The 21,650-nt window shown below is 40.9% G+C and overlaps 1 protein-coding gene across 2 annotated transcripts in view; it reads right to left on the reverse strand.

Moving 5' to 3' along the window:
• Positions 1-21,650, reverse strand: part of sema4c (sema domain, immunoglobulin domain (Ig), transmembrane domain (TM) and short cytoplasmic domain, (semaphorin) 4C) — a 107,623-nt gene that overhangs the window by 19,664 nt on the left and 66,309 nt on the right. For both annotated transcript variants that reach the window (XM_026188233.1, XM_026188234.1), the window contains 3 exons: positions 11,816-11,970; positions 3,001-3,063; positions 122-220 (listed from right to left, as the gene is read on the reverse strand). In XM_026188233.1, coding sequence (XP_026044018.1) covers positions 122-220; positions 3,001-3,063; positions 11,816-11,970 — 317 coding nt within the window. The remainder of the gene's footprint in view (positions 1-121; positions 221-3,000; positions 3,064-11,815; positions 11,971-21,650) is intronic.

The raw sequence follows: 21,650 nt of genomic DNA on the forward strand, positions 1-21,650 counted from the left end.
TTATTTTTATTTTGTCACACAGTGGTCTTTGCCTCAGGTCAGGTGGCAGAAATCTCAAGTAGACACCTGTCAGCACAGGCTCGCTGTGACTTGCTATCTACGGAGCTACACGTGTACTTACCACGTAAGTGCATTTGGGCTGGAAGGCGTAGGTGCCGCAGGTGTAGAGGAGCGTGTGGTTGTAGCTCTGGAGGAAACGGATGTAGTTGAAACACTCGGTCTGTGAGAGAGTGACGAGGAGTTATTTTCAAGGCAATCGGAGCAGTTTTATCCTCGGCTAAGGGGAGAAACCTATTCCACCACAAAGACTTTCAGAATACTTAACACATCCTCTGAGATTTAGCTTTACTCCAAAGCTTTGCTGTGAATTCTTCTGGATCCTCACCAAACTTGAAAATGCTTCCAGATAAATTCATGTATTAAGAAGGTGCAAAATCAGCCTACATTTACTTTGATGATTTACTTTGATATCAGTCAATATAAACGTGACAGTCCAGTGCCCAATTTAGGATACACTCAAGGTGGTGAAACAACAGAATCATTAAAGTAAATGAGAAAGATGCCGATACATTTAAAAAATATGTGTCTAAATATCAGAATCATTCATGGGAAGTGCCCGTTATTGTCTGCACTGTGACGAAGAATAAAGCTCTTTGAATGGAAATGGAAACAGACGCTCACACATGAGTCATTCTACTGTAGTAAATAAATCAGTACACCAAGTTTATCTTGCCCTCCAACGAGCTTCAAAACAATATCTCTGTCTCGAGGCAGTAATATGAGCAATGTGATGTTTTTAAATTTAGGTTTTCAGCTCAATGCGGTCGCTGATGTAGCATGAGATGTGTCTGGCAGATAGTCCTCCATCAAACTACAATGCTACATAAAAAGAAAACCAATTAAATGTAACAACAGGCATTTTTAAATGCCATATGGTGATTCCTACGTAGTAAGTAAATTAACACATGAAAGCACTGTGAGATATTTTTTATAGTAGATAGTAGATCAGCAGAATAAAAGATGAAGAACAAAAGAAATGTTTACAGCTCTCCCCATCACAGCCCAGCATACTATGGAAAGAGGAGTTTTCGATCTTCAGAAGGTAAAGTTTGAGTATGCATTAGGTTCTAATGAATATTTAAAATTGCTTGAGTCTTTTTAAATCTCCAGTTGCACTAATTTCTAAGCATATAAAAATATCTTTTTTTTTTTACTTCAGTTGGAGGCCGTTTTAGTTAAAGAAGTGCTACTGCTGCTGCTATTGCACTCCAGTGAACTATTACGCCCTTACTCCTTTAAACCCCATCAAAAGTTACGAATGATCAAGAGAAGCTTTAGCTTTATTTCAAAAAGCGCTGTGTGCTTCTATAAAATATTTAACATGACTTCTTGCAGATCATGCTTCCTAAGCAGTGAGAGGTTTTTGCTGAGACTAAAGTGCAGAGCTAGCAGGGACCAATTTACACAGTTTACAAATGTACCATAACTGGTGGTGAGAACTGGAGGATGCTGAATTTTAGTATTATTACAGTGCTGAATATAATTGTAACAAAATTTTCAAAACCAAAAGACCTATTGAGGTTTGTTTGGGATTACTGTGTTACATCTTTTATATGTCATATCAAGAAAAAATACATGTATTAAAAATAGCTTTTTGCTAAGAAATAGGTAAGAAGACAACGCTATAATGGAAAACCTTGGGGACTGAAGAAGCAAATAAAAAAAAAAAGTAAAAAAACCCCCCAAACTGCAGTTCCTTTAGTGGCCACTTGGAAGTTTCTCCATAGCTCCAAGGTTGCCCAGTTTTATAACAGATGGAAAAATACTTACAATCTGTCAGTTTGGTACAAAAATTGATGCTCTTTTTAAAGTAATTCCTTCTGCATAACAACTGTACATAGTATTGTTTTTTAATACACCTTTTTAAGTTGTCTAAAAGCCTTAAATGTTTACATTTTAAGGTGTCTGGACAGTTTTACAAACAGGTGGATGCTGACAAAGGTGGCTGCACCCTTCAGCATGACCTTCCTACATTTTTAATTGAAATGATCTGCCTGTGCTCCAGTTGTGGTGAATGGAAAATCTAGTATTTTTTGTGTGCTAGGCTATTAGGCACTTGCTGGGATCTGTGCAGTACAATTATAGAGTTGATGAATTTACCTTGCTAGCACTCCACCCTCTTGAAAACAACAACAAGAACAACAAAAATTGCTTTACAGTGGTTTGCAGTCTGTCTGTCTTCATCAATATAAAGGTATGGCCAGCCAGAGGTGAGCATAGCTTGTCATATTTATAGCCTGGAAACAACCTGTTAGCTCCTCTACAGCTAGCTAGCCAACACGCTAGCTGTTTGTTGCCTACTTAATTCATATGAAATAAACCACAGACATGTTATATACTGGGTTGCTTAGTAACGTAAGAAATAACCCATGTAAAATCACAGTTACACAATAGTAGATAGCATCATGTCAGCTGTTTCCCTCCACTTCCTCTGTTAGTGTTAGGCTAAGCTAAACAGCTGCTGTTTACATGTACTGTAACTTTCCCACACAGATACAGGATTACTGTTAATCTTTTTATTCAACCCTTGACAAAAAACAAAATGTGTTTTATTTACTTGTGTTTGTTATAACATAATTGTAAAATGGGTTATATAAAAGCAGGTTGCCTTGCAGTGCAACCAATTTTTCATAACATTCCATCATTGTTGGAGAAAGACTTCAGTATCTCTTTTGTTGCTTAACGTAAAACACACACACTGAACCACCTTAAAAGTTGCTGACCCTGTCTGGAAGATGCACGTTCTCTGTGTGCTAATGTAATGACTGGAAGCTTTCCAGTCTGAAATCCCAGACCGGTTTGATAAACTGTAATTGAGTGAGTAGAGGAGTGAGTAATGTTTTCATGCTCTTAGAAATGATTGTCTTAGAAACTACTGCTGCGCTGCCCTTGAGCAAGGCAGGTAACCCCAACAGCCACGTCAACTGAGTTCTACATTACCTGGTTGTTTTTGCCCTTGGCAACACATTCCCTCTTCTTGTCCTGCGGAGCTGGCCAGTCAATCTGGAGAAAGGAAAGAAACAGATGGAATGATGTTATTTGCCTTTTGCCCACAAGTAATATAGCTGTAAGTGTGCTGTCTATCTGTATGTAATATACTGTGTACATACTGCATGCTGTAAATAGGGAAAGAAATTGCCTCACTTGTCTCTAATAAGGTGCACACCGAGACACAGTACCGCAAAAAACAGTCCTTTCCTTTTTTGCCATTTTGTCTAACTCAGCCACTGGGCTCTGTATTCTTAACCACTAGCTGCAGTAACTATAGCAACAACCACCATCTCACAAAAGCAGTATATTTGACAAATACAGTATAGTTCAAAATGTACAAATCTCAAAGATGATCTCTACCAAGAACTAATGAGAGTAGATGCACTTGGATGCTAAGAAAGGCCTAGTTCAGAAAGATGTATTACACTAGTTCTGAGCTAAAGATACAGTAAAGTTAATTAAAACAATCCACCAACTGAGCTGCCCAGGCGGTGCAGAGAAAAGCCACGGGGTTCTTTCCCTGGCAGTCGTGTTCCTGCCCGATCAAACACGCGATTTGTGTTAGGTAGGAAGCCGTGAGGTCCTTACTGCGGAACAATTCTCTGATGATTGTAGCATTGTTTAAAGGATCAAAGACAGACTGAAAAAGGTTCAAATTTAATGCACTTGTACAAACTACCTGTCTAGCTGTGGGCTTTTATCCTCCGAAAGGTAAATTTTTTTGGTAAAAATGTAGGGGGGAAGCAAATAAAAAAAGGAAACATGCACATTCTTTCACACTTTATACGTCCATACTTACTGTTTAACAAATAAATGTCGGTAATTATTTACAGTAGCTACTTTTTTGAAACTGTAACACGTGGCTGAACTTTGCTTTGTGAACACAAATCCAGAGTATGAACTCTGTTTACTAAGAGGTTTCCACACCATTAAAAATAATTATACCAGTCATTACAGGCAGAGAGCAGCAGCATATTCAAAATTAAACTGATTTACTCGACTGGATTTGAACCAACAGCAGTCAAACTGGGTTTTTGCCATATAAACACACGCATAGATAGACTGCTGTTTAAAAATGAGATACAAGTTAAAGCAATAGTGGCTTTTAATGGTAAAAAAGTATGTTTCTTTATTGGTTTCACAAATGTACTTTGGTGTTAGTAGCCCTTATTGAATATTCTGTGTTCACTAGGCAGATGATAGAGCTCCAGTGGTCAAGGTTTAATAAGTGAATAATCATCAAGATCAGTGACTATGAAATATCACCTGTAGGATCTGCAGCTTTAACTAAAGAAAGACCAACTAAAATGAACCAGTCCAGCAGCTTAGTGTTGCTTCCTATCCAGTCCTCATTAGTCACCAGTCATCCCAAGAATTTTTTGCAATTCCCCCTAACACATTAAATATTAGAATAACTATACATTCAGATGGTAGTACTAGCTACCCTCAGCACCAATACCTAATGGCTTATAAAGACAAACCCTATCTAAATCACATTAATGCACTGCCTTAATGATGTGCAGCAGCTTTTAAAACCCTGTTCAGAATTGGCATTAACATGCATCTTGGGAGATCTGATCAAAGCGGACAGCTCCAAGCACACCAGTTCACACCTGGCATTAGAATGCATCTCCACATGTGTCTTGAGTGGCCACTTTTGATTGGATTTCATTTCCCCACTCTATATGCAAATAAATGTAGAACTTACATCATTTCAGTCTGCAAAGACCAAATACTCGTGTCCTGCATGGGTCAAATTTTCCAAACCTGTCCTCCCCCGCAACTGCATAGCACATTACTGGAACTGACCTGTTACCTCCATTTAAGATGCGGGCCCACACCGACGTGCTATTATAAGTCCTACAACCTGTGTCGGTGAATATGCACGCGGGCTACACAATCATTCCCTTCAAAGCGTTTTATTTTGCCTTGCACAGCTGGCCGGCAGCCTTATGCAAAATGAATGTCTAATAATATCCTAAAATATGAATTGGTTTATTTAAAACTATGATACAGCTTCAAGAGAGTCATTTAAAAAAATTGGACAACTAAAGATTTGGTTGAATAGCTGCATACAAACGGCGATATTTGGATATAAGGTCAGTTAATAACTGTCATTAACTATAACAGCCTTACTGACTATAACAAAAACATGTAAATCGGTGATGTCCAGCAAAAACATGACCAGCTGTGAACTGAGCGGTGGAAGGATGTGATGTTTCATAATTGAAAATAATAAAAAAAAATCTGGCAGTTGATTTGGGTGCTTTTAATGATCTGTTATCAGTAAAGTCATCTAGATGTTAATGCTGTGGTACAGCCATTATTTCTGCAGAAAACAAAACAGCTTTTGTTCCTATCCTGTCGCCCCTGCTTTTGATTCAATGTCAACAGTTTGAGTTGTGAAGGACCAACCTTCAGTTTGGCCAGGACCAATGTTCCCTCTAAGCTGTGCACGTCTCTGCGCACAGAAAATCTGCGTTGCGCACAAAAAAAAAAAAATCTAACCTGAATTGAAATTAAAATTAAAACTTTAACAATTCTGTTTTGCGGTGTTAGTCAGTAAGTGACTGGCTGCTCCCGTATGGGATTAGAACGATGCCACCTTATCCCATAGTCCAGCCAATAATGCGATTCACATTCGTATCAACGCAGCTAATCAACGTGGTTGACAGGCTATGACAGCGTCCGTTTGTGCCGACACTGGTGTTTTAGCTAGCAAAGCGGCGTGGCTGATGTGGAGTGAAGCCACGTTAATGACAACGTGTACAACCATTGGAGATGTGAGCAGGAGAGACGGAACAATTGATGGAAAAAGTGTGGACTTTATACCAGTTTTGATTTTGTGTTGATAGGCCACGTAAAACCAGAGTTATGATAAAAATATATGCAATGTTTGGTTTTCTTCCTGAATTTTATCGTTGTTTATATTTACTGCGGGAAGAAACGGTAAAAACAGCGTTTTATAAGGAAAATGCTCGAAAGCACTCTCCGCCTGTGAGCAAAAACAAAACCAAAAACCCACCCTTTCATATTCGTCCATGTCGACCAATGAAAAAATGATATGGCAACGTGGCATCTAGTTGTTAAGAAACGGGGGGAAGTTTTAGGAGTGACGGTGGTGTTTTGAGATGTGAGAGATTTGAGACATTTATCGCAAATCTTGTGAAGTGAGTGTGTATTGTAGTCAATAGTTTTGTTGTGTGTGTCAGAACAATGAGGCGACTGCTGAATGTTACAGGTGTTACAGGAGTGATACATCTCCTGTTGTCAGGACTGCAGGTATCAGGCTGTTGTTCTCCTTTATCTCATAGTGGACAGAAATTATCTTTTGGAGTGGCACAAATAATTTGTGTGGCATCAAATTTAATGCAGAACAGCTGATTGTTCTGTAAATAGTTTGAAATGTTTGTTTAAAAGCGCATTGGCTGCATTAAAAAAATCAACAACTTTGCAGCTACCAGACCTCATACTCATAATACAAGTCAGAGCTTATATATATATATATATATATATATATATATATATATATATATATATATATATATATATGTATACAGTGGGGCAAAAAAGTATTTAGTCAGCCACCGATTGTGCAAGTTCCCCCACTTAAAATGATGACAGAGGTCAGTAATTTGCACCAGAGGTACACTTCAACTGTGAGAGACAGAATGTGAAAAAAAAATCCATGAATTCACATGGTAGGATTTGTAAAGAATTAATTCGTAAATTAGGGTGGAAAATAAGTATTTGGTCACCTCAAACAAGGAAAATCTCTGGCTCTCACAGACCTGTAACGTCTTCTGTAAGAAGCTTTTCTGTCCCCCACTCGTTACCTGTATGAATGGCACCTGTTTGAACTCATCATCTGTATAAAAGACACCTGTCCACAGCCTCAAACAGTCAGACTCCAAACTCCGCCATGGCCAAGACCAAAGAGCTTTCGAAGGACACCAGGAAAAGTATTGTAGACCTGCACCAGACTGGGAAGAGTGAATCTACAATAGGCAAGCAGCTTGGTGTGAAAAAATCAACTGTGGGAGCAATCATCAGAAAATGGAAGACATACAAGACCACTGATAATCTCCCTCGATCTGGGGCTCCACGCAAGATCTCATCCCGTGGGGTCAAAATGATCATGAGAACGGTGAGCAAAGATCCCAGAACCACACGGGGGGACCTGGTGAATGACCTGCAGAGAGCTGGGACCAAAGTAACAAAGGTCACCATCAGTAACACACTACAACGGCAGGGAATCAAATCCCGCAGTGCCAGACGTGTTCCGCTGCTGAAGCCAGTGCATGTCCAGGCCCGTCTGAAGTTTGCCAGAGAGCACATGGATGATACAGCAGAGGATTGGGAGAATGTCATGTGGTCAGATGAAACCAAAGTAGAACTTTTTGGTATAAACTCAACTCGTCGTGTTTGGAGGAAGAAGAATACTGAGTTGCATCCCAAGAACACCATACCTACTGTGAAGCATGGGGGTGGAAACATCATGCTATGGGGCTGTTTTTCTGCCAAGGGGACAGGACGACTGATCCGTGTTAAGGACAGAATGAATGGGGCCATGTATCGTGAGATTTTGAGCCAAAACCTCCTTCCATCAGTGAGAACTTTGAAGATGAAACGAGGCTGGGTCTTCCAACATGACAATGATCCAAAACACACCGCCCGGGCAACAAAGGAGTGGCTCCGTAAGAAGCATTTGAAAGTCCTGGAGTGGCCTAGCCAGTCTCCAGACCTCAACCCCATAGAAAATCTGTGGCGGGAGTTGAAAGTCCGTGTTGCTCGGCAACAGCCCCAAAACATCACTGCTCTCGAGAAGATCTGCATGGAGGAATGGGCCAAAATACCAGCTACTGTGTGTGCAAACCTGGTAAAGACCTATAGTAAACGTTTGACCTCTGTTATTGCCAACAAAGGTTATGTTACAAAGTATTGAGTTGTATTTTTGTTATTGACCAAATACTTATTTTCCACCCTGATTTACGAATAAATTCTTTACAAATCCTACCATGTGGATTCATGGATTTTTCTTTCACATTCTGTCTCTCACAGTTGAAGTGTACCTCTGGTGCAAATTACTGACCTCTGTCATCATTTTAGGCTCAAAAGTTCAAGTTATTTTTACTTCCAATAGTGTTAACGTACTGCACAGGTCAATGACTAGGTTTTTTTTACATTTTCATTGTAAGTGGGCTAAAGCAGTTAATTAAAAGTAGACTAACAGAAATGTAAATGCTGTAATTTGATTATTTTAATAAACCATGTAACTTGGATGGATTAGATGGTGACGTGACCACAGTGCACACGTCTGATGTCGCTCACAGTGGTCCAAGGGATCGCTCAGGGAGTTTGTGTGTTCGCTCAGACACATGAAAAATTAGAGGGAACATTGGCCAGGACACATCCATGTAGACCAGCGTTCCCCAACCGTACCGGTTCGTGAGTCCTTTGGTACCGGGGCGTGACAGTTGAGGCTCGGGTGTCAAATTTATGGTTTACAGGATTTTTATCGGTTTTTAGCATCCTCATTTTTATCGTTAACTCAGTTTCCCTGGGTCTTTTCCTGTGTGTTATGAATAAATATTCTATTTTTTTGTACCAGTACTGGTTTTATTTTGTTGTATTTATCCACGACACCTTTAAGGCCGGACATAAACCAGTCCGTGGTGCAAAAAAGGTTGGGGATCGCTGATGTACACAGTGCAGAAAGAATTTGGCCACATGCTCTGAATGTGGTCTGAGAGGTGTGGTCTCATTGAATATTGGATGCACTGCTTAGGTCTGTTTTACAGTCCAAGACACACACCATATGAGCAGAGCCTTAGACAAGTTTATCAACTTAAAAAAAAGTTTCTTTCGAAAGATCCTACAGTTTTTTTTTACAGTGTGGTTATAATACAACAAAAAAACCCATTTATTTTGGGAAATAGCACTATTACAGGGCCACTTAGTTTCAGCATTTTGAAATGCTCTGGTAGTTATCGGCCATTACGTCAGCACAAATAACGCTACCGGTGCTTTGGCCATTAGCAAACCCGCGAAAACAGAAGTGGTTCGCAAGTAACAGAAAAATATTGGTTAAACTATTTTGAGCAAAGGCGTGTGGATCTGCAAATGTCACATCATGTAACGTACCAATGGGGTCAGTTATTCACAAATTAAGAGCAGTGTAATAAGTTTACTGTGTGGAAGTGGGCTCTGAATTGCCAGAACAAGGTGAACTGGTCCATAAATGGAACTGACTGAAATTCATGAAAGAAAATTATTCAATGAAATAATCCACAGTCATCACGGGGAAAGAAAATAACTAAATAATGCAGAAGAAAGCACTTCAAACACAGATGGGAGCTGCTTGTCTTGAGAAAGTCTAAATGCTGAGAAAAACATCCCTAGAAAATATCCAGGGAAGAAAGACAGACAGCAGCAAAGAAATAAAAGAGAAGCAGTTAAAGCAAAGAAAGGAGGGGGTGAGAGAGTGATGGGCAGATGGTGACAGAGGGGCTGGACTATTCCCTCGTCCCTGTTCAGTTATTTTTCTGACTTGGCTTCTTCCGTCTACATTGCACACTGGGGGATGACAACAGGTGATCTTATCATTACTGTAAGACTCATAACCCTCACTCAAACAGCCTGCGGCTGAGCCAGGGTCTGTCAGTCTGTGTGGGTATGTGTGCGCATCCAATAATTGCTCATTACAGCAGTAAATCAGATAGCAATCCCCAAACCGCTGCAGGCTGCTCACTACACCTTCATTGCATTGCTGTAATTGTATTGATCGCAATATGGACCAATTATTGAGGGAACAAAGCAAACCCAGATTGAGCCTTTGAGGGTTTAGCATCTCTCTGTGTGCAAGTGTTTGCGTGTCAGGTCAAGTCAAGGGTATTTATAGAGCGCTTTAAAGAAACAGGTTTACCCCAGAGTGCTTTGCAGAAAAACAAGATCCACAAATTAAAACGAGGATGGTAAAAAAAAAACAAGACTGAATGAGTGCACCACGAACTCTGAGGAACAGGACCAAAGCCTGGGCAAGGATGTGTGCGAGTGCCTGTCTACTCCCACAAATTCACAGTGGATATGTTTGTGCTGATAGAAGTGAAATATTGGAGGCAATAGCTGCACACATTATCATCTTAATATCTGGCAGCTTACTTACAGCATTGCTGTGTGCAAATTTCAAAATAAGACTAGTTGAATAACCTTGCAAAACAACTGTAAATCATGATTACAAAATAATTAGAGCTTTAATTTTATAAAGACCATTTTTAAAATTTGCCAAGATGGCTCTTATTTATGACTGTACCAGTCTGAAGATATTTTATTGTATTTTTTAAGGCTTAACTCAGCTGAGGGATCTATAGAGCTAAAATTCTTCTTTTTTTCTAGCTAGCTAGCTTAACTAAAATAACTGCTAGCTAAACACACATATCACCAGACCTTCAGCCAATATTAAAGCTAACTTTGTCATAAAACCATTTTTATGACAAAGTTACCATTAATACACTTTTTGTTAACCACCTACTCTGTACAATGTGAAGTGCAATGCTGTAGCATCAATATACTTTGGTAAGGATAGCTATGCTACCTGATAAGCTAGCATTAGCAAAGAGCAGCAAGAGTCTTACAACTTTATAATCTATCATACTTTTATCTGTACAGCATTATGTTCAAGTTCCTGTTTGAATTAGGATCATGCTTTTTAAAATCTCCTTGTACTTATCTTGCATGCTTATGTTTTAGTATAAATTCGGTCTTTGGCTCTACATAGCCAATGGGATCAGTTATTCACAAATTAAGAGCAGTGTAATAAGTTTACTGTGTGGAAGTGGGCTCTAAATTGCCAGAACAAGGTGAACTGGTCCATAAATGGAACTGACTGATGCTAATACAATGGTGTGCTGTTTCCTGCTCTTTCAAAAAAAAAAAAAAAAAAAAAGCTTAAAAAATACATGTGGGCCAATACTAAGGCAACACAGTTTCTTTATTGAAATGTTGACACACTGGAAGCACACAGCTCTTAATATATTTTATTATATTCTTGGCCCTTCGAGGATTATTACATTTTGAGAATGTATTCATTTGCGTGGCAATTTTTACAATCTAAGCTTCAATGTGGCCTGCAGTGTTAAGAAAAAATACAGGCCAGACTGACAAAAGACCCAACAACTAGTATTACTCAGTCGACTTTGTTATTGTACTATAAAGTCCTTTGATTGCCTGCCAGAGTATGTCCAGAGTATGTGCTCTCAAATGTCATTGAGTCCAAAAGGAAAAAAGAATAGAATAAGGTCATTCTGTTAGTTAACAGACTTCAAAAAAGTGTGGCACAGGCAGAGATTATGTTTAATGTTTTCTTCCCTGTTCATCCAAGCTGAACCTTCATAATTTTTAAAGACTTTCTATAATAATTCTATCACACATGATATCATAATTGAATTTGGTCTGTTTAAATTAAGTATTTGAAATGTGTGTTTATCTCTGCGGCACTCTGTACCAAGTCGTGCGGAGGATGTTTTTTGTTCCTGAACTGTCCATCATGAAGCAGTGTGATATTAAATCTTATGTGTTATCATTTAATTTGTTGCATTTCTACAAAAGAGTTTGAGAATGCGTGGGTGTTTGCAGTGGCAGTCGGGTGGTAATTATTTTTCTTGAAATCCTTCCTTGTCCTTATTGAACTGTAATGTATTTGTATCTCTTTCACTGTCAGAAAAAAAGCTTTTAAAGTGCATTCATGTGCTTATGTGCGCTTTACCTGTGGCCTTAGCTGTCTGCTAATGTCATTGGGGTCCAAGGCGAACAAAGCCTCCCGTGCTCCGACGTACAAGACCCTCTCGTGGTCAGACAGAGTCAGCATGCTGTAGTTGAACACTCCCGGCACGCTAAACCTGGCCATGCTGTCCAACACATCTGGATCAGGGGACACAGAGACATCGGTGCATTACATCACATGATAACGCATAGCTGCATTTCTTTTGGCTGATCTGTTGACAGATGAATAACACCTGAGAGGAACATTTCACACTCTCCTTCGTGAAATTTGTTGATGTCTCAGCTCATTCGCACCTCCAAGCCTCACCCACTCCACCGCCTATAGATTAGTGTCATCCACCACGATTCATCTCTCCCACATCCTTTTGCTAAGATTTCGTGTTGTGCCAGCACACAGCCATTAAATGCTACCCAACAGAGTGCTGCCTGTGCCATGAGAGGTTTTTTTGGTGTCACTAAACAAAAAGTTGATACATACTTTTCGGTTTATATTCATTAAAATGGTCTGAGAATGAACTGCACGTCGACTGGTCTGGGCTCTGTTTTTGTGGCATCATAAAAATATCCCCCCCCCCCAAGATTTAGTTTAACTGACAAAGATTTTAATTAAAACAACACAGCTGAAGTTAGGAAGGAGGTCAGACACGTCAGGTCTTGAAGAGTTTGCTGAGACTACCCACAATATCTAGCTCGAAGATCTCCTGTAAATTATTCCTGCACGATGGAGCACTGCACAGAAAGCTTCCCAAGCTCTGTATTTACTTTGAGAACCTGGAGCAGAAGCCGTGTCTTCGGGGAAAGGCTGATAAGTTCCAGATCTACATGTCAGCAGCGAGATAAGGCCGGCGTCTATTTAGAAAAGCTGTGCAAATAAACAAGAGGCAATGATGCTCTCTCAGACCAGCCCTTGTTTTGATGAAGAGTGCATGGGTGTGTACCATTACACCCAAACATTATGAATCTAATAGCACAGTTTTCCAAAATCTAGAGCTTTTAAAGGGAGCATATCAATGAATGCAGATGATTGATCTAGGGCTGATATAAAGACTGAAAGAGTGCACAATCTGCAGAATCGCAACTAACTTTCAACGGCTTCAATCAGCCGGCGCTTTAATGCAAGTTTTAAAAGTGCGTTTGCTATGAGCCAGAAGCCGAGATGTTTGTATTCATACACTTGTTCAATAAAAATTCCATTAGGAGAGGTAGTTTTCAAATTGAGAAAATCGACTAATCTTGTTTTGGAAAACAACTTAAATTGTGTTTAGCCTCAATTTAACACAGCTTTTAGGCCAGAGATTGTTAAAGCACTTATAAACTCAGCATTGCAGTATTACAAAAAGAAGAAGAAAAAAAAAATCCTCATTCTTTGAAAAGGAGCAGAGTAATCCAGGCTATACAGAGCAGCAGTACACAACAATACAGGGATTTAAAGTTGGACCTGTTGGCATTATTATTTCAAATGGAAAATGCAAATGAAAGCGCGATTGGAATCTTGCACTCCCACACGTAGATCACATTTTAATGCAAGGCTTTACGAGCCCATATAATGCTTTGTTTATACAGCTTTTTGCACGTGTAAAAGGTCTGCAAACCCCTCAAAGCAGTCTGCTTTTTATATACTTGCCAAAGCCATACGTCTAACTTTGCACAGCACAACAAAAGTTTTGCTGTCAGCTGCTAGAGAGAACATTCACTCCTAGAACTTGAGGAAGTGAAGACGCAGTGGCTTATTTATTTTTGATGGCAGAACCTTACATTATTATAACAATTATAGCAATGTTATCAGAATCAGAATCAGAATCAATAAAGTATTCTGATTCTGATTCTGATTCTGATAACATTGCTTGAACAGAGCTACATCTCGACATTATGATGCTGAGGGACAATTAGAAACTTTTCACATCGACTTTTGTGCTACAGTGCACTCCATGCCGAGCTGGCAGTGTTGGTAGTGTACCCCAACCATCCACATGTGTGAAAAGGCGACTTGGAGAGCGCAATCTAACAGACTAATGAAATATTGCTGTAAAGAAAGAGATTCGGATATGCATCTAATATTTGCACAGCTCATCTCTCCAGAAAGCCTAATGACATTTTTGAATAATCTTTCTGACAAACGGCGCTCTGCTTTTACCGTTACCTTGGAAATAGGAGAAATAAATGGTCTGACACAAGAAGTTTGGTAAACAGTACTGTTACTAAGTTGCTTTTGCAGGACTCTGCCCTTGTTCTGAACTCAGTTCTGGTCTAAACACAAAGGGCTTTTGTAAATTGAGTGCTGCACCTATAATCAAAGAAATAGAGTACAACCTGTCAGTCAGAGGAAACTGTACGAACGCATAATATGGGAATTCTAGTTATGGTCCTTGTAGCACACTCTGTGAAGTGGCTCCATAGTGTAGTGGTTTACGCATTTGCCTGGTTTGATCTGGGGAGGAGACGTAAAAGCTTTTGGGATTGTGTCAAACATGTGGAGGCACCTGCTGTGGTGCCCCTTGTAAATAAAAGAGCAGCTGAAAGTAGCGCTACATGGTTATATAATCAATCTAATGCAGCAGTCCCCAACCCCCGGGCCACAGACCGATACCGGTCCGTGAGTCGTTTGGTACCGGGCCGCGAGAGTTGAGGCTCGGGTGTGAAATTTAAGGTTTTCAGGGATTTTATCGTTGGCTCGGTTTCCCTGGGTCTTTTACCGTGTTGTAGTTGTGTGTCTTATTTTGAAAGAAATATTTACGCGTTACCATAGCGACCAGAGAGCATTAAGGGGCAGAAAGGAGGACGTTACGCTCAATGTTGTTGGCGCATTTCACGAGGACGCTGCTAATAAAGTTACACACAGTGAATTTGTGTTTACTATTATATTTACAAAATACCACAGTTTTTGTCTTGGTCGTATCATTTTATTTTGTTGTATTTATCTGCAACACCATAAAGGCCTGTCCGTGAAAATATTGTCTGACATTAAACTGGTCCGTCCTGCAAAAAAGGTTGGAGACTGCTGGTCTAATGTGCTTATATGTTCTTCATACTTAGTTCATGGACTGTATGTGAAAAAAGCGTCATTGTGGACTACTGTCTTGAAGCCTCGCATTGAACATTTTGCTCGTGGTTCTTTGAAAATAAAAGACGTAGGTGAGTGCTTGGACTTGTCATTAACCCTCTCAGGTCTACGTCATCGCCGTGATCCTAACCGTTAAGTGCGTCCAAGTCATCAGAGGTTAACCACCTTTTATTCTGCATTAAATCTGTATTGAAGACACAAAACTAGCGACTGAAAACATAACTAATCAGGAAATAACGTCTCAAGTCAGACTCTTTTTCTTCTATTCTTCTATACAAGTCACCCCCTGCTGGCCATTAGAATCCCTTCTACAACACAAGGCTGGTTTTCTTTCTCAGCTGTTCCTGCAACTACTGCTGTAATTTGATTAAAATGACAAAATATTACTTAGCTCTTGTCAACTCAAGCTATCATCCTTTGACATGAAATAGCTGAACTGATTTGATTCATTCCAGGATTGTTTAATTTGTTGTGGATTACTTGCAATTTGGGGTTGTTTGTCTTTTTTTGCTGCTCACAGGCTGACACAAACAATCACAGAAAGATTATGACAAAAATCACAAAATGTTCTCTCCGAGCTCCCATCTGTGGAGAAATAGCTACAGTCGACTTTTTTTCCATAAAATTTTTAAAAAGGCACAGCTACTGTTTTGCTGTTCGCTCTCAGACGCACACACACACATGCCTACATACACGCACCCACATATACACACACACATGCGCGCGCACACCATTCAAATCCCCCGACAAGCATACAGACAAACTAGTGGTGCAGAGCAGAAGGGAAAGCTGAGACAGAGACGAGAGGAAAGAGAAAAAGGATGGTGTTTAGTTTTCATTATCCACACTCGTGTTGCTTGTAGTGTCACCTTGTTCTCCTGCTCCTCCCCTCTCTCGCTTTATCCAGGCTGATAGAATGTGTGCAAAATGCGAGGCGACGACAGCCAGCGCCCGCACGTAATGTGATCTCATATACTGAATAAGGATATTTCTTTTTTTTTGTTTTCTATGCCACCAGTATTTTCACATTTTCGCCTTTTCCCCCCCGCTTCAACTGAAAATAGCAGCTGAAATCCAGGGAGGGAGCATCAGGAACCGGTGTGTGATTTATGGTGTGACTAACTGCTCATGTGATGCTGTGGCCTACTTGGGACTAAATAGACTTATATACAAGGAGAAGCCTGTTCTGGTTGAAGGAGCACGCCATGTGTGAGCGGGTTTGTGTGTGCGAGACGAGAAAGCGAAGTTAAAAAAGAAAAAAAAAGGAGACATTTTGTAAGCTTGAGAGTGTAAACTATTTAATCCTTACAATGCCCTTGCTTTTAAGGTTCAAAGCCTTTTTTCTATTCTCTATGACCACTTGATACCAAAAACACAATAATGCTGGCACTACAGTTAAGCAGAACAAGGACAAGGGAACATCCCTAACAACCATTTAACCTCGCCCCTGGCCCAAGATTGCTTTGTTATCTAAGACAATTTCCAAAAAATGCATTGTTACAGCCAACTGGTGACACATTGTCCTGCTTTGCACAGACTTTGATCTCTTCTCCTTCATCTCAAACATATTGAGGCAGTGTTCCACATCTTGGTTGGCTCTGATTCTGTGAGTTTCACAAGAAATGTGTTGCTCTAAAAGGAGATGTGCTGACCTGTGAATGCATCCCTGCTGAAACCCAGTGATGATTGAAGACAGGAGAGCAGCTGAATTAATGGTTTAACAGCTGCCGTGACAGTAATAAGGAATACATACTGACAACTGCACACTTTGCTCAACATGTCACTGTTGTTGTTGGGATATAGTCATCCTGCAGCTACATCCTAGACAGGAACGTTGTGAAATCTGGCACAGTGATTGAAAATAGTCTCATTACACCTCAACTATTCTAGATTTCTTAACTATCTAACTAGCATTTATGTAAGGAACCATGTGTCTGGGGTTTTTCTTTTGGTTAAAGCTAATTCAATGAACCCCAGCACATCAGTTTCTACCATTACCATCACCAGATTATATGAACTAGAAAGTGACGGCCTGGTAACTACTGGGTGCTACTCCCTGACTGCTTGCAATTAGCTGCAGGTAGTTGCTGTAAAATCAATTGCTAAGGCCCCATTCACACATGACCTAGAGGGCAGTCAGTGATCTCCGGGTAACCGCCTATCACTAGGTGAACCTGGCTGCCAAAGGAGCTGCACCAAGAACTTCCTTGTGATTGCTTTGGTTGCATTGATTGATGCGGTTTGCATGGAAGAGTTAGATTTGTCTGCATGTCCCTGCTTACTGAACAGCAAATCCATTGCTTGAAAACCCATTTTGGTAATGCACAAAAAAGTATGATTTGATCATTGAGGGGCTCTGGGGCAAAAATGCACTCTAATAACTGGTGCAGACACCTGCAACAGATTTCTAAAAGACAAAATAGATTATTGTCCATTGATCATAGTTAAAGTACTTTGAGTGTGAGCTTCAGACCCTTGAATTAAGTTATGTATGTCTTTATTTGCTGTAGGGGCAAAACAGATGCAAAAACATAGCAAATATACCAGGTTTTTAAACCTCCAAGGTCTAACAAACCAATTTTAAAGCAGCATTTGGACCATCTTAGACCACTGAAAGCCTTTAATTTGGACAAGTTCAGCTTAAAGAAATCCCAAGTCGTAACATGTTTTGAAGGGTACAGAGAGATGGAAGGGAGGAGTGAAGATATAACCAAAGGAAGGAAGGGGATAAGTAGTGAAGTCAGCTTATTATCTGAAGAGCAGTGGCGTATAAACATTGGGGGGTATGTGCGGATGAACGGGCTAGATGAGAGTGAGAGGAGAGAGAGGGAGAGAGCGGAGGAGGCTTCCTCGGGGGAGAGCTGAACACATCTGCTGTGTTCCACACGGCTGGGCAAAAAAACTCCAGAGCTGACATGTGTACTGAGGTACACATACACACACACATTTGTGTGAAGGTTCTTGGCAACACAAATCAGTGCGCGCGTAAACATGCACCCACAGTGAATAAACACAGTAAAAGACATTGCACTTGCACACACACACATGCGTTCAAAGTCCCAAACAGCTCTCCAGGGTACCTGCTCAGTGACTTTAACATCCCTCCACCAACAGATGGAAAGTTTTGCTCCGAGTGGCCTGTTTGAAGTGATCAGCGGCTCTGTCATTAAGAGGCGATGTGGGCACGTGCGCTTTCCACCTTACACTGCACTGTGGCACCCTGAGGCTACCTGTGGGGTGCGTGTGTGGCTGGAGGTCGCAACCTCATAAGAGAGAGGGTTTGTTGACAACAAACACAAGACTTGTCCACAGGTGGTATGGTTCATCTCTGTGTGTGTCAATGGGACGGGAAAAAAAACTCCATCTACACGATCAGAAAAATCCTGAAGGAAGTATTTTGTACACACGGCATACAGAAAGGCGTCTTTCTTCTCTGAAAAGAACTCACTGTTCTTTAGACTGAATGTTATTTAAAGCCTGACACTTAGACTATTTTCAGATTTTTCCATCATTTTAAGGACCTGGTGATTGTGTGTATGTCTGAGGGCGGTTTGGGTTAAATTACAAGGCCTTTGATGCCTGGATAAAACAATCACAGGGAGCAGAAGAGAAGTGAAAATAAAAGAGTGCAAATAAAAAATGAGGAGCAAACATGAGGGGAGGTGTAATGAGTTTAACAGGCAGGGGAGCAATACAAACAAAAGAACAAACAGAAAGCCAGAGAGCCTGAACAGTGCTGCTAGAAACTGAACTTCGAAAGATCTTGAACCTTGAAATCAATTCAGTTGATGAAAAATCATCTGAAAACAAAATCTGCAAAACAGTGATTTGATGACTTTAGATGTCAAACAAAGGTTTTGCAGTTTTTAGACTAGTGCCTGATCGAACGAGGAAATTTAAGACCGATATTTGGTGATTTAAAACCTGATATATCAGCGGATATTTTTCGTCTTTCAGACACAGAAAACATAAACAGAGTTCTCAAACATTTATGTGCAGTTATTTTTGAGACCTTACTAATATCATGTAACAATGCAGTTAAAAGTTATGTCATGGATCACTTGACCTTACTGGGATCAGCTGATTGTTGTGTTTGTGGTTTTCCAAACAAACCACAAATACAACAACCAGCAAGTTGCAGAGTGCCCTCTAGTGGACACATTCTAGTGTATTTCTCTCTTCAAATCATCTTTAATTTTTAAATGATTCATTGGTTTCGTGGTGGACCACTGGAGGGCTCCACTCATACCCAGTGTACAGGAAGTGTGTTGCTGAGTTTTGTGGCGCGATGTAGTCAGTTGTTGTTAGGTCAAGAACAAAGTTGGCGTGAGAAGTGAGAGCTCTCGTGTCGTCTGTGTTTACCTCCACAGTTTATTGATTTATCGTTACATATCCTGACACTAATATATTAACAAATATTAGTCAATCTATATTGATTTGCTTACTTTTGGACCTGAGCCAAGTTTACAAAGAAAAGACATTAAACTGATCTCGTTGCAGCTCTCTTTTACATGTGACCAATCGGCGCATTACACGTACGTACAACTCAAGAAACGAATGTTTGTGCGTTTAAATAAGCCTACCCGGATCAGTACAACGCCACAACGTTGAGCTGTGTTGCACAGATGTGTCAGCGTGTCCTTGAATGCACCGAAACAGGCATTTCACACAACCCACATAAAACGACTGGAGTGTTCTGCAAAACTATCAAGTGGATGGCACAGTGCAGCGTACGAGAGGAAAACCTTGTCAAGGATGAAACGCTTTCATTTGTTTACTTTCACGTCATAAAAGTTTAGCAGATCAAAAGCCATCTCTTAAACATAGTATGTTATTGTTTCTTTGGATACAAAAACAAGGACAAAAATGTCTTCTTTGATCAAGTAACACAGATGAACTTAAACCAAATGCTGAAAGAAATCAAGATGTGACTGCATTTCATTCTGTATGCAAATGTGAGCTGTGTGTGTACTTGCTTGCATTTAGACCCATCATATGTGTGTATGAATGTGCACGACTCACTAGGACATGTCACGGTCAGGTCAAAGCTTCACCACCCTCCCTAATCTAAATCAAGCCAAGCTAGTCCAAACAGAGCTCCATTGAAGAGGCGGGACACGGGGAGCGCCTGTTGCTTCATGGCCGGGTGAAAAGCTCTCAGTCCGGGACTCGCCACTGCGGTCAGCTTCCACCAGCCTTCCAGCCTTCCTCTCACTGTCTGCTATAAATACACCCAGCCTCTTCTTATAGCTTCCAACCGCCTAGCCACTTGCACACTAAACTGTGATTAAAGGCCTATTTTAGGGGGCGCTTTGAAGCAGCGACAAAACGGCGAATGAGAGGCAGAGACAAGACAGACAGAGGAGGGAGAGACGCCGCTCAGCGCCCCCACACAATCATCCAGATAGACCCTAGCGTGTGCACAGACCTCCATAAGAGCAGGCACCCTTTTTGAAAGAATAAAAACAACACTGCTCTGACAAAGACACACACACATGCACGCACGTACACAGCAAAGCTTCGTCTGCTCAACAGAAGTTCACAAGGAAGGCAGGTGTACGACAGAATGAGAGCATGAAGAAAGACAGAGACATTAAAGGGAAAGATATGCATACCCTTACTAGCTGAATCTACCTATTGTTATTTAGGGCTCATTAACACTGAGCGAGTTTCATTGGAATTCATGTCAGGACCGACTCGATGCTGAACAAAGCAAAATAATACCAAATAAAGGGACAGGTTTTAAGGTGATACATTTCTTGTTTCCACGTGTAAATCCTTGTTTGTAGCATCTGTTTTCTGTAAAAGCTTTATTGTTGCCGCTTTTGATAAACAGTCACGCCTATAGAGCGCTCAATTCAGGAGAATTGGAAGACAGCGTGATGGAGTGGGAGGGGAGGAAGTGGTAAAAGTGGATTAACACAAGAAGAAGTGAGCCCATTGGGGGTGGGGGTTGGTTTTCAGGGGGGATGACGAGGCAAGATGAAAGGAAGAGGTGGGGGCGACGGCGGTGGTGGTGAACAGCCTAGCTCGGTGGGGTGTCGCCACTGCAATCCACAACAAGCAGAACAAATCAAGAACCGGTTGAAGTCAAGAGTACAGTTTTTCCATGCGTCATGGTTCAGCATGTATGAGCCTTACAGCGACGGGCACCAGCTGTGGTGAGCCAGGCCGCTTTGTGCACAATGCTGTGTTGATGACACACACAGAGAGATACAAGGGAGCCTGTGGAGTGGAATGGAGTTCGGGATTTTAAAGGCCACAACCTGCAGTGATTTCACAACAAAAGACACAAAGACTATGGAGAACTACAGTGAAAATGTGTCCTCATGCTGTACGCCAGCGGTCCCCAACCTTTTTTGCGCCACAGACCGGTTTATGCCCGACAATATTTTCACGTACGGGCCTTTAAGGTGTCGCGGAACCGAAAAAAAGAAGATTTATTCCTAACACACGTGAAAAGACCCAGGAAAACCGCTGAAAACCGATAAAAACCCTGAAAACCATACATTTCAAACCTGAGCCTCAACTCTCGCGGCCCGGTACCGGTCCGAGGCCCGGGGGTTGGGGCCCGCTGCTGTATGCAGTTAAATCTGGTTTAGACAGACACCAGTGGTCTGAGTGTATGCGTTTGTCCTCTTGTGTCTATTCATTTTCAATTCAGCGGCAAATTCTATTCAGGAATTTGCTGCTCAGAGTCTTGCTGACTGTAGTATTAACATTCAGCCACCTCAGTGACAGCACATTCCAGTTCTGA

This window comes from Astatotilapia calliptera, chromosome 12 (genome assembly GCF_900246225.1).
Source record: "Astatotilapia calliptera chromosome 12, fAstCal1.2, whole genome shotgun sequence".
In the NCBI taxonomy this organism is placed as follows: domain Eukaryota; kingdom Metazoa; phylum Chordata; class Actinopteri; order Cichliformes; family Cichlidae; genus Astatotilapia; species Astatotilapia calliptera.